Consider the following 13,190-nt stretch of genomic DNA (forward strand, 5'->3'; position numbering starts at 1 on the left):
TCATTCCAGAAATCCTGGTATTGATGCCTCATCATGCTGATGTCCTGATGGAAGCTCTCTCCTTGTTTGTCAGACACTTCTCCAAGAATCTCCACAAAAACATCCAGATTTGAATGGAGGAAATGCACCTTGAGCGACATCTTACATCCCATAGTAGCATAGGATTTCAGAAGTCTTTTCACACCACCTTAAAATCTGGAGATCATATGTTTCCCAAGAAATATTCACATACCAACCGAAAGAGTCCAGGCCTTCAGCTCCACGTTATCAAGATGTGTGCTGAAATTGTAGTCCTTCAAGAGTTCCTTTAGCTGCAGACCAATGAAGATGCTTTCTTTCAACTTAGCCTCAATGATCTTCAGAAATTATTGCACCACATACTCAAATCCTTTTGAGTTTCTCTTGGCTAGTGTTTTCAGAGATTGCTTCATGAGACCATGCTTTATGTGGAGTAGGGGAAGAAGAACATTTTTTGATCAATCAGAGGCTTATCTTGGACACTTGAAATTCCTGGCTCATATGATCTTCATTGAGGACTCCATATAATGCTTAGAGGTTGTTTGACTGCCCCAGAGGCATAAAACAGTAGTATTTCAAGAACCCTGACTGCATTCCTATCAGCCAGCCAATCACTTTCAAGCTCCCACATATTTTCCAGTTGTAGTTTTTGTATTTTATAGCATCTAGGAGTGCCTGCATATTCTCATAACACTTTCATATGCACTGAATGCCATACAGGAATGGAGGGTTTCTTGTTCTTGTTGTGGAACAGCACTGCTTTCAGACTTCTCTTAGATGAGTCAATAAACAAGTGTCATTGAGTGGGATCATGCTCTTGGGATAAGCAGTGGAATAATGCATCAATACTGTTGCAAAAATAGAGCAGTCCATCCATGGAAAAATGAGAAGTAAGAGTCTGACTCCTTTTCATGAAATAAGTTATGTGGGTGTCCTTCTTGAGCAGCCATTTCTCTTTTAGACGAGATGCTAAAGTTCAGCTTTATCTTTTGGTAGTGCCAAATCTCAGACCAACTCATTTAACTCTCCTTGAGATGTGATACAAGAAAACAGATTGCATTTTTCGAAATCAGTGTCCAAAATTACATCAAGTACACCATGAGCCATGTATGATGAAAATTAGTTGTTGACCAGTTTTATTGATATTTCTCTTCCTTCGTATCTTCCTTGTTGCTTGATTTTCTTCAAAAACTTTACTGTATATTATTTTGTGTATCTCATTTTCGAATCCAACCTCATTTTTACCATCATTCCCAGGGTTGGGCCATACTAGATCACAGTTATGTATGGGATTCATTTGGTACAGCACTGTGCCATCATTTTGTATTATATAGCTGTGACTTTATTACTTCTTTATACTGCTTCCACTTTTCACTTGTATACCTCTGTTGTCCTCTTTCTCTCAAACCACTTCATTCGTATGTAAATGGATACCTAAATGTACTTTTAGCTCTTTATTCACATTCTTATATTTGGCATTAAAGATTTTTTTCTTCTTTTCAGGTGTGTAATTTGCATGATTGACTTCACAGTGGGTGATCGAGTACGGTATCTACCATGTATGCATACCTACCACACAGAGTGCATTGATGATTGGTTAATGCGGTCATTCACCTGTCCTTCCTGCTTAGAACCTGTAGATGCAGCTCTGCTCAATACCTATGGGTCTAGCTAGCTATCTACAGCTAATAGAAAGGGCTTGCTCAGGATATCCTTTTCAATTGTTCCTGGCTAACAGGTGATATTGGTACACATCTTAACAGATTATTTAATTGCAGTAAATATTGAGATGTGCAATTTTCTTATCACTCATCATTCATTTATATTAAGATTTTGTCTTTCAGTTCTTTTATTAAATTTCTTTTGATTCAGTAAATACTTTAAACATAGTGTTTTCTTAATTCACAATCAACCGGCATAGAATACATTTTGTAATTAAAAATGAATGTAATAGCAACTAAGTACTAAGTACTTCACTTGGTTCTTAGTTGATTCTTCCTGTTAAATGCATCAAATTTGATTAATATTTTGACTTATCAGCGATGCATTATTAGTGAATCAGAACATTTTTAAAATATATGTTTAAAAAGCACAAAAGTTACTTAAAGAATTATGTTTTCCTTGCCCATTCATCTTTATTTACTGACACTGTGCAAAACATACGTTGCCTTCACATAATGGTGATACTGTGGCATTATTGCATATATTTGTGATCAGTTGTAGAGTTTTATTATAGAGGTAAAGGTGTTCTTTACTTAGAGGTTAGGCTGTAGTTATTTAAAGGCATTTCAGAATTTGTATACTCATTTTCTTTTGTACTGTAATCAAATTCTAAGTCTAAGGCTGGCTTTCTCCATTTTAATCTATTTCCATGGTAAAGAAATCCCTCTGGAATTGGTCATGAATGTGCAAAAATGCTTTAGTTTTACCATGTTATTCCATTACAAAATTTGTGTTTAGAAATTTCTTTTCACATCAAGATGCTTAGTAGAACACAGTGTTTACAGGATTGACAGGATATATCCCAGGGCACTTTTGAAAATTCACACATGAGTCATCTGAGTTGAGATTTATGTATATGTTAATCACTCATATGTTTTAAGAAAATAGCAGAGAATGAGACTGTTATGTTGGTTATGTCAGTAATTGTACAAGAGGTAATAGCATAAACATTGAGAATTTGTGGTAGTTCCATCGCTACAGATTGATGATGTAACAGACTGTTATTATCAAGTAAGTGTATTGATAGGTTTAAGTTATAAACATATGATAGATTGACAGGTTCTGATTCATTAGGTATAGTGAATCCCAGTTGTCATTTCTATATGTTTTTGCCATTTTTGTTACTTCCATGAGGCTTGTGAAAGTTGATATACTTGATTATGCCTTATTTTTTGACAAAAGGAATGTGGCCCAACTTAAAAAACTAAAGCTTTCATTAGCTCATTGTTAGCAGCTAATGTTTTGCTTAGTCATCACTGATAACAGTATTTTTTTATGTTTACTAAAAAGGGAATGCATGTTTTAACCTTTTCTGTGTGGGACACAGCTTTCAAGGGTTTCCCTATTCTGTGTGGGACATGGCTTTTGTAGTTTTAAATTTGGCACTTTTAAAATAGCTCCAGTGGTTTTTCTGTAGAAGCTATAAGTTGCCAAGAGCCTTAGTATGTTCACCCTTAGAAAAAAGAAAAAAAAAAAACTTTGGTCATAATATGCTAGTCAGCAGTGACCACATTTCCTGCTCTGTTTCTCAAGTTTCATAGTTTGTTTATAGCTCATGACAGAAATTAGAGTGATTGCAGAGCAATAGATCCTAATAGATTTAAAATTACTGAGTGATTGCACAGCAGTAGATCCTAGTAGATTTGCAGAAGAATGGATTGTAAGGAAAATTTTGAGAAGAGTAATATAAACTTCCATTGAGTATACAATGGAGATAGTGAATTTGTAACAGGACATGGGATATCCAGAGATTTACTCTGTAAATGCCTTTGCCTGCCCCTCCACCAAAATCTGGAGTCAGCCACATAGTAAGTTGATTTTTTCCCATATATTGTGGCTGTCAAGGTATGCTTTTGTATTTCTGATAGTATGCTCATGTAACATGGGCCACCATGAGCCATTAGACATGCTGCTTTGTTTGTTAGTGTGCAGAATGTAAACAGTTGCACAGTATTTCAGCCCTTATTCCTTTATGTAAGGTTGATTGTGACTGTTTCTACATTGAATAGATAGTATTAATTTCTTTTATTTGCATATTTGTTTTTTTCATTGTCACAGTTGTTAGGGAGTATTTTGTATTTCTGTAGGATGCCAAAATTTAGCCTTTCATTTTTTCATCTCTCAGCTTTACTGGGGAAAGTGGCAGGAATGCCTCACACAGAATGGGTTAAACTAAGGAATTTGCTCATTATTTATGAATGTATATTTTTGAGAAGGGAAATTTTTACTGTGTTAGTAATAGTTATGTTTGCAGCCTTGTATAGTAAGATGAAACTGATTGACTGTATCCAGTAAATTTGTTTAACTGTATTGCATTTGGAAACATATCAGCATTAAACAATACAAAGTCACGCAAACCCTTATGTAATAAAGCTTTTCTTCATTTGAATATGGATTGACAGCAGCTAAGTCTTGGCAGACAGGTTTAGTGACTTTTGTATCAAGATGTTAAGGTATGGGTAATGTTTTTGGTTCCATGAAGAATATTCATGGCCTCATTTTTTCTTATTAGCACAGTTGTATGAAATTTATTATTTCTTTGGATATATTAGAAGGTACCATTAGAAATACATTCACCTTCTCTTTGCTAGCATTAGCTGATGACCTAACAACTCAGTTTTGGGTGTGCTCTTTTTCAGATATACCAGCATGCTTTGTATTAGATTTATCATCCCATTATCAAAAGCTGTGGTAATAGTACCAATAAGCAAAGGCTTACAGCATTTTTAGACTATAAGTGTTGATCTCGGAATATTCTCAGTTGTTATAACAGCTATGTTTCATACACCAACACACACATATGCTGAGGGGTATATGATAGCGAGGAGGGAAAGAGAAGATGAATGGGGTGGTGATTAGCCCTCCTGATAAGAGACAGATAGCCAAAGTTTCAGGAAATATTGGAAGATAGCATATTCAGCTAGTCCCTGATGGGAAGAGTATCTCTGGGAAAGAAATGCACAGTGGTATTGATATTATATAATTCTCCAAAATGATTTTGACAATTCAGAGCAAGTATGCAACAATCACAACAAAAGAACAATCAGGATGGTGCATGAAACAGTAAAAAACATATGTCTCAGAGATGGTAGTGTCCTGATGAATGGGGGATTTGTATTATATAGAGATGGACTTGGGGGATTTGGAATCTCATGGTAACAGTCATGGAGACACAAGTTTATAGAGTGTCTACAGGAAAATTTTCTGTACCATCATGTTCATGGACACATTTTGTGCCATCTTGTGTATATCCTATCTTTGCACATAATAGCATGGTTATCGAGAATATTACATATAATGCACCATTTGGAATAAAGGGATATGTAATGCTTAGATTTGATAATGTATTGAATGTCATTGTTAAAATGGTGAGGTGTGACAAGATTTAAAGAGGATACATAATCACAAAATTACACTGACCCTAGATTTTTGGTAACATGAATTGGGAAATGGATTACAGTAGCAAGGAATCAGGGGCATTATAGTGGACCTGTACTGGTATTGTTTGGACAGTTCTGTGAAATTTATGATAAAGGATTAGGAACATAGGTACCTGTAGGCTCAAATACTGAGAGAATGTAAAGGAAGAGGGAGGAATGGTTCAGTGAATGTCATAAAAAGCAAATGAGCTTTGAGATGTGCCGTGTTGAAAATATAGGCAGCACTCAAACCAGCCAGCATTTGTAAGATGTAAGAAAGCAAGAAAGAAGTACAGGTTGAGAATCCCATATCTGAAATGTCTGGGACTAGAAGTGTTTCAAATATTGGATTTGTTCGGATTTTGGAGTATTTGCATATACATAATGAAATTGACAATGAGATTGACAAAGAGGATATATGTGTCAGAGGTGGAGGGAACGAGGAGAAGTGGGAGACCAAATTGGAGGTGGAAAGATGGAGTGAAAAAGATTTTGAGTGATCGGGGCCTGAACATGCAGGAGGGTGAAAGGCGTGCAAGGAATAGAGTGAATTGGAACGATGTGGTATACCGGGGTCGACGTGCTGTCAGTGGATTGAACCAGGGCATGTGAAGCGTCTGCGGTAGACCAAGGAAAGTTCTGTGGGGTCTGGATGTGGCAAGGGAACTGTGGTTTCGGTGCATTATTACGTGACAGCTAGAGACTGAGTGTGAACGAATGGGGCTTTTGTTGTCTTTTCCTAGCGCTACCTCGCACACGTGAGGGGGGAGGGGGTTGTTATTTCATGTGTGGCGAGGTGGCAATGGGAATGAATAAAGGCAGACAGTATGAATTATGTACATGTGTATATATGTATATGTCTGTGTGTGTATATATATGTATACATTGAGATGTATAGGTATGTATATTTGCGTGTGTGGACGTGTATGTATATACATGTGCATGTGGGTGGGTTGGGCCATTCTTTTGTCTGTTTCCTTGCGCTACCTCGCTAACATGGGAGACAGCGACAAAGCAAGATAAATATAAAATACATAATGAAATATCTTGGGATGGGACCCAAGTCTGAACACAAAATCCATTTATGTGGAAGGAGAGAACATTATCTTGGAGAGCAAAAATGGGTATGTTTGAAGGAATAGTAGTTCCAATAATGTTATATGGTTGTGAGGCATGGGCTATAGATAGGGTTTTACAGAGGAGGGTGGATGTGTTGGAAACAAAATGTTTGAGGACGATATGTGGTGTGAGGTGGTTTGATCGAGTAAGTAATGTACGGGTAAGAGAGATATGTGGAAATGAAAAGAGTGTGGTTGAGAGAGCAGAAGAGGGTGTGTTGAAATGGTTTGGACTATGGAGAGAATGAGTGAAGAAAGATTGACAAAGAGGATATATGTGTCAGAGGTGGAGGGAACAAGGAGAAGTGGGAGACCAAATTGGAGGTGGAAGGTTGGAGTGAAAAAGATTTTGAGCGATCGGGGCCTGAACATACAGGAGGGTGAGAGGCATGCAAGGAACAGAGTGAATTAGAACAATATGGTATACTGGGGTCGACGTGCTGTCAGTGGACTGAACCAGGGCATGCAAAGCATCTGGGGTAAACCACGGAAAGGTCTGTGGGGCCTGGATGTGGATAGGGAGCTGTAGTTTTGGTGCATTACACATGACAGCTAGAGACTGATTGTGAATGAATGTGGCATTTTCTATCTGCCTCGCTGAAGCACGGGGTAGTGATGCTGTTTTCCTGTGGGGCAGGGTAGTGACAGGAATGGATGAAGGCAAACAAGTATGAATATGTACATGTGGATGTATGTATATGTCTGCATATGTGCATGTATTTGTATGTATATGTTGATATTTATATGTATGTATATGTGCCTATGTTTTTTGTTTATGTATATATGTGTATATGAGTGGGTGGGCTATGTAAGGTACACAGAAAGACAGTCAAAAAACTACTGATTGACCCTTTACAGAGGATAGATTATATGAGATAGAGACAAAGTGGTTTCAGGAATAGAGATCGTTTAACAAACTTCTTAGGTTTCTGAGATTGAGCTCTTTTTTAGACAAAAGGGAAGGCTTGGTGGATTGTTTGTAGATGGACTTCTAGAAAGTCTTTAGTACTGCATTATATGGGAGGCTGATTATGAAGTTTGGTTACCAAGAAGGAATAATGGGGAGATTTCTTTGATGGATTTAAGATTATCTTTGTAGAAGGGAACAAGGGGCACATAAGAGAGGAACCTTTTCAGATTGGGCGAAGTTACTATTACCCACCTTGATCTACATGAATGACATTCCAGAAGGTGCAGACTCTACCTGAATATGGTTGCTGCTGGCATAAAGGTCATGAGGGAAGTGAAAAGCTGAGAAAATTGCATCAATTTATAAGGGGACCTAAACAGACACTAAAGTTGTTCTGATAAGTGGTTGGTAGGGTTCAATCTATGCAGATGTAAAGTACTGAGTATTGCAGTATAAGAAAAGAAGAGCAAAGAAAACTTGGAAAAGGATATTGTGAAGAATGCAGGAGCTAATCTAGATCTTTTTCATAAATTCATCAAGAGTAAAAGAGCAACCAGACTAAGGAATTCAGAGGGAAGAGTTACAGTAGACGATGTAAGGATATGCAAGGAACTGAATTACAAGTTTGATTTTTTTCACAGTGAAAGACATTAGAACTAGTGAGTTGGAGTGTAGAGGAGGTTTTGGAAGGCATTGAAACATCTAAAGAATACAAATTATACAAAGGGGTCTTGACCCATATTAGGCTCATGGTTGTGATGAAATTTCTTCACGTGTTTACGATGTGTACAAATACATTTGAGAAACTGGTTGGTGTGTTGTTCAAAATGTCGCTGTAAGAGAGGAGAATAGGAAGTGGCACTGAATCAAAGAGGGGTTTCCCTGAGAATTTAGTCTGTAAAGTGCAAAAAAATAATGATCAGAAAGCAAATGCATGACTTCCTACAAAGGAAAAAATCACCCAAGAGGGAGACAACACAGTTTCAGGTAAATGTCATGTGGAATGAATTTCTTGGTTTTTTGTGAGAGAGTGAGCTTTTTTGATATAAGATAGAAGGACTCTTTGCATTTTGACTGCCAGAAAGCATTTGACTATACACTATACTGCATGGGAGGCTGGTTATGAAACTGGATCACCATGCCGAAATAAAGGGGAGACTTCTTAGTTGTATAGATTATCTTAGTGGGGAACAAAGAACGTATGGCAAAAGAGCTCTCTGGAAATGAGTTTAGAGTCACTACTGGAGTTCGGCAGGATTATGTTCTTAGACAATATCTCCTCTTGATTTGTGTGAATGACTTGCCAGAGGGTATGACCTCGTACTTCATTGTGTTTGCAGATGATAAGATAAAAGTTCATGAGGGAAGTGAAAAGCAAGGATCACTTCATTTTAAAGGGTACCTAGACAGACTCCAGAGTTGGTCTGACACATGATTGATGAAGTTCAATCTGAGTAAATGTAAAGTAATGAGGATGGGTCATAGTTAAAGAAGGCCCCAATGTGAATATCATCCAGCATGAAATAAGCTGTAGGAATCTGTCTGTGAGAGACTTGGAACTTGAAATTGTTCCTATCATGTCGCAGAGTCCCACTTTAGGAGAACAGATAGAGACTACCCTCTTCTAAAAGTAAAGGACAGGATGTGTTCTTCAGGAGTGTCCATTAAGCAAAAAATCCAAGGAAAGGGTTTATTGTAACGTGATGCCTATAGAGATATGTTCCTGACACTGTAAGTTCTTACAACATTAAATAGTCTAAAATGACTACATTCATCAACAGTAATGGCTTTGTATGTGTTATTTTGCTGTTTTTTTAGAAAAAGCAAAAACATAGATAAACATACTAAATGAAACTAAATTTAATCAACTTTAACAAATTTGTTTGAGCACATAGTGTTGTTGATCACCACTGCTGCAGTCCAACAGCACACCTACACCTTCCTGGCCTGCTCTGTATCATCTCCTGTGGCTGTTCCTTGTTAGGGAAAAATTTTTACAACTTAGGATGTGGGGAACTGGCTGGTTCTCTCTATTCTTTCAATGATATTGTGTCATTTTAATGGTAGAGTAAGCTAATCCAAATGCCTGACCCATGTATGCCTGACCTCTGCCTGCCTCAACCCTGCAAATCATTTACATCTTTAAGTCTTCATTAGTTGGTACTTGGTAGGCTGCCAACGACCAGGGAATTATATTACCAGCACTACCCACCTGGGTATTGGGTGGGATGGGGGGTTTGTGAAAGCTGCGTAGTGAAACAGCACTTCAGTAGTTATCATCTTGCACTTCTCTGATCCAGACAACCATCCTTTCTTTCTGCCTGACCCACACATGGACTGATGGCATTCTGTCCACAAGCATATGATCTCTCCTTGTCTTACATAACGCTTGACATCACTTAACTCACACAGTTATTTCTTTGTAACTCTAGATTTTCCTGCATTGAGCACTTTGTGCTAGCCCTGCCTCTTGGCAAAATGGTAGGAGCAGTAGATGGAATTAGTAGGTAGGAACATTTAGGCTTGAGGTAAAAGTTGTCGGTAGGAGCATTAGGTAGAAGTAGTTGATAGGAACATTAGTTAGGAGCCTATGCAAACACTGCGCTAGGGTTGCCCTATGCCAGAGGCATGTTAAGGGTGAGGCACTAAAGGCTAAGGAGCGGCACTGGAGTTCACTTGTTATGAAGACTATTGTCGTGGCCACCCCCTTGAGAGAGTTCCAGTTGGAACAGGCATCAGTGATATAGATAGATGAATAGATAATCATTTTCCTGGGCACCTTGGTTGCTTTGCTCATACTTGCACCTGTAAACCATTTTCCAAACATGATGGTTTAAAATGTTTTCTAAGTACACTTAGGAGAAAGCTAAAAAGAAAGCGATTAAGACTGAACTGCTGTGAAGTATGGTGGGCTGTACACAGTTGGCTTGAAGAGTGAAAACAAAGATGGTGGCATTTATTTTTTTTGGCTCATTTTCTTTTGTATTTGATTTACTTTTATTTTTGTAATGATTATTATAAGGGATGCATTTGTTAAAGCAGTATTTTTCATGTACGTTCAGCAAAAATTCATTTTATGAGGTTACTTTAAAAGAGGTCTCTCTGTAGCTCAGGGAACCAGCCATCAGCTAGCAAATAATTGTATTCAAGATAAGGAAATACTCAGCAAGATGTTCACATCCTGAATAAGGAGAAAGCTAGAAAATGCTTCTCAAGTGTGGTCATTCTACCCAAGAGGCACAAAGAGCTAATAGAGAAAGTTCAGGGGGGGGGACAAAGTTGACACCACAGTTAAAAGAAATGAGATATAGAGAAAGGCTAGAGGCCATACATTTGCCCACCATGGAGGAGAGAAGAGTGGAAGGTGACTTGATCATAACTTTAACGAAACATGTAGGGATAGAACAGCTAGGGGACATTACATGAAATTTAGCAAGATCCTTGTTAAAAAAAGATGTAAATACGTACTTTCATAGTGTAAGAGTGGTGGATGAATGGAATGATCTTTGAGGACAAATTAGATATGGAAAATTTTCTAAAGTTTAATAACTTTTATGATAGTACAGAATGTCCCAGGGATGCAGCCCCACAGACATAAAACTCCATCCATGTTCACTATACATTGGTAATTGCAAATAGGTAATAACACACATACACACAGAGTTTATGTATTTTTTCATCTATTGATAATTGGCCCAAGACCACTTTCTGTGAAATAGTCCTGATGTTTCCAAGGACCTCTTCGTAAAGGTTCTTACAGTCCAAGGCTGCATTACTTCTAATAGCAGCAAAATATTGACCCCTCTGTAGTTAGAAGTTCTTTAATAAGACTTTACCCCTAATGATGCAGCCTCACCAAAGACCTTTTTTGAGTAGCGGTATAACCTCTTGAAGGCATAGCCAGGTAGCATCCACACACACTATACTACTGAACAAATAGGTAATTTATCACACACTCTCAACAGACTATGGCAATAGTTTTGTTGTATATATAAAAAGCAGTAGAGCAGAACATTACAGATTTTTTAATGTTATTTTCTTCAAAGAAATGTGTTTCTGCATGAAATTGTAATTTATCTCATGAATTGAAAAAAAGTCTTAACTTGTATATTTTAATATAGTATATGTCAAGAACTTACCAGTGTGTCATTTGACAGTATCGGTAAGCCCCCATCAAAATGCAGTACTGTCAGGTATGATGCTGATCATTTTTATGTGAATCATTTATTTAGAAGGATTCATACAATATATTTAAAGAGTGATGACCCCTCTGAGGCTATTATATTTCTTTTACTTGGCAATATATCATTGAGACAAGTATTTTTGACTGGTTAGAAATGGTAGCACAATTACTTAAAGCCAAACTCCTCAGTTGAGTGGCTACCCTCTTCTCAAATGCTTGGCCATTGTTAGATCAGTTATGGACAAACTAAAATGCTTTGATCAGGACAGACAGTCATGACTAACTAGCATTTAAATCCCCGAGTAGTAGGCCTTCTTACTGAAGATAACAGACCAGTCTTTACTTCATTGTTTGGCCTTCATTTTCTCATGTCATCTATGCAGAAGCTTCTTCTTGAGACAGTTAGATATGAAATGTCCATGACTTTCTTACATTCTCTTCCAGTTAAAGAGTTTATGAATTTTCACCCATCTTGATTGAATTGTCTTTGAGGAAGACAGGAATAGCTTGCAAATTTAGAGAATAATCTTCATGTTCAGCTATTCAAGAACAGCTTTTCTGTGTAGTGAGCTCATATATTTAAGATTTGCAGTTTTCAGATGTTTTGCAAGCCTCTGAATTCATACAGATATTGCAGTACATGCAAGTTTTGCATACAACTCAAGTTTTGAAAGATTCATAAACCTTGCAAGCTTTAGGTTATGATTTAGTTTAGTAGTCAGGTATATACTTTGTTGTTGATAATAGTGTATGAATTTGAAGATTATATTATTTTTGTGCTTCTTGGTAGAACTTCAGAGGCTCAAGAGCACACTGAAGCTAATTTTGTTCAGTGTTCAGATGTTAGTTGGTTTTCAGAGTTTGTGAATTATCACATAACTTTCTGATCTGGTGTTCAGCAGTATCTCTGCTGCTTGAGCCATTCCAGATGGTGCCTACACGATTTGGTTAGTTTGAAGTGCAAATGTATACCCCTAGATGTGACTTTGATATTCTTTACCATCAGGTATCAGCCATGATTTCTGGTTTGAGCATGCCGTTGTCAGACTTGGTGAGCACAGTCTTTGCTTCAGTATCATACCAATTTTTAGGGTTAGATACTTATTGTATAGCCAAACCTCCAAATGATACTGGCAAAATTTGAATAGAGTATCCCATGATTGGAGCCAATCAGTCAGCAAAAAAAAAATATTCTGCTGATCAGAGGAAATTTTCTGTTTGTCCTGAAACTCTAGGGTTGTTCAAAGACTGCCAGTCATAGTTTACATTTATGTTAGTGTTTATTTCAGGCACTAAGCCATCTTGTAAGGGTTGCACTAGATTTTTTTTCTCCACAAGCTGCCTAGCATCACCAGCAACTCTAGGGTTGTTTAAAGACTGCCAGTCATAGTTTACATTCATGTTATTGTTTATATCAGGCACTAAGCCATCTTGTAAGGGTTACACTAGATTTTTTTTTCTCCACAAGCTGCCTAGCATCACCAGCATTTATAAGTAAACATGTATACAAGTACTAGTGTGTGTATACCCCTGATGCATTTTGGGTGGGAATGAAAGGCTTTTGATTTTGATGAATGTATATGTTAGACATTTTATCAGTAAAAAAGTTTTTAGTACATTATACTACAAAACTTAACACTATTTGGATGTAGCATTAAGAAAAAACTTTATTACCCAGCATTGGACCATCCCAAGTAGGCAGTGCCATATATGACAATATGCCTGTTGCAAAAGCACTCATTTAGCTAAATTGCTGGAGAAAGTTTTGATGATGAATTAATGTTACAAATTCATATATGTATGATAGCAGATTGAAATAG

The 13,190-nt window shown here is 37.3% G+C and overlaps 1 protein-coding gene across 3 annotated transcripts in view; it reads left to right on the plus strand.

Moving 5' to 3' along the window:
- The window catches only part of LOC139766123 (uncharacterized), a 309,760-nt gene extending 296,877 nt beyond the window's left edge, over positions 1-12,883 (plus strand). For all 3 annotated transcript variants that reach the window (XM_071694350.1, XM_071694367.1, XM_071694359.1), the window contains one exon: positions 1,522-12,883. In XM_071694350.1, the coding sequence (XP_071550451.1) occupies positions 1,522-1,693 (172 nt within the window). In that variant the 3' untranslated portion in view covers positions 1,694-12,883. The remainder of the gene's footprint in view (positions 1-1,521) is intronic.
- Positions 12,884-13,190: the final 307 nt, after the last annotated feature.

Source organism: Panulirus ornatus, chromosome 4 (assembly GCF_036320965.1).
Source record: "Panulirus ornatus isolate Po-2019 chromosome 4, ASM3632096v1, whole genome shotgun sequence".
Classification (NCBI taxonomy): Eukaryota; Metazoa; Arthropoda; class Malacostraca; order Decapoda; family Palinuridae; genus Panulirus; species Panulirus ornatus.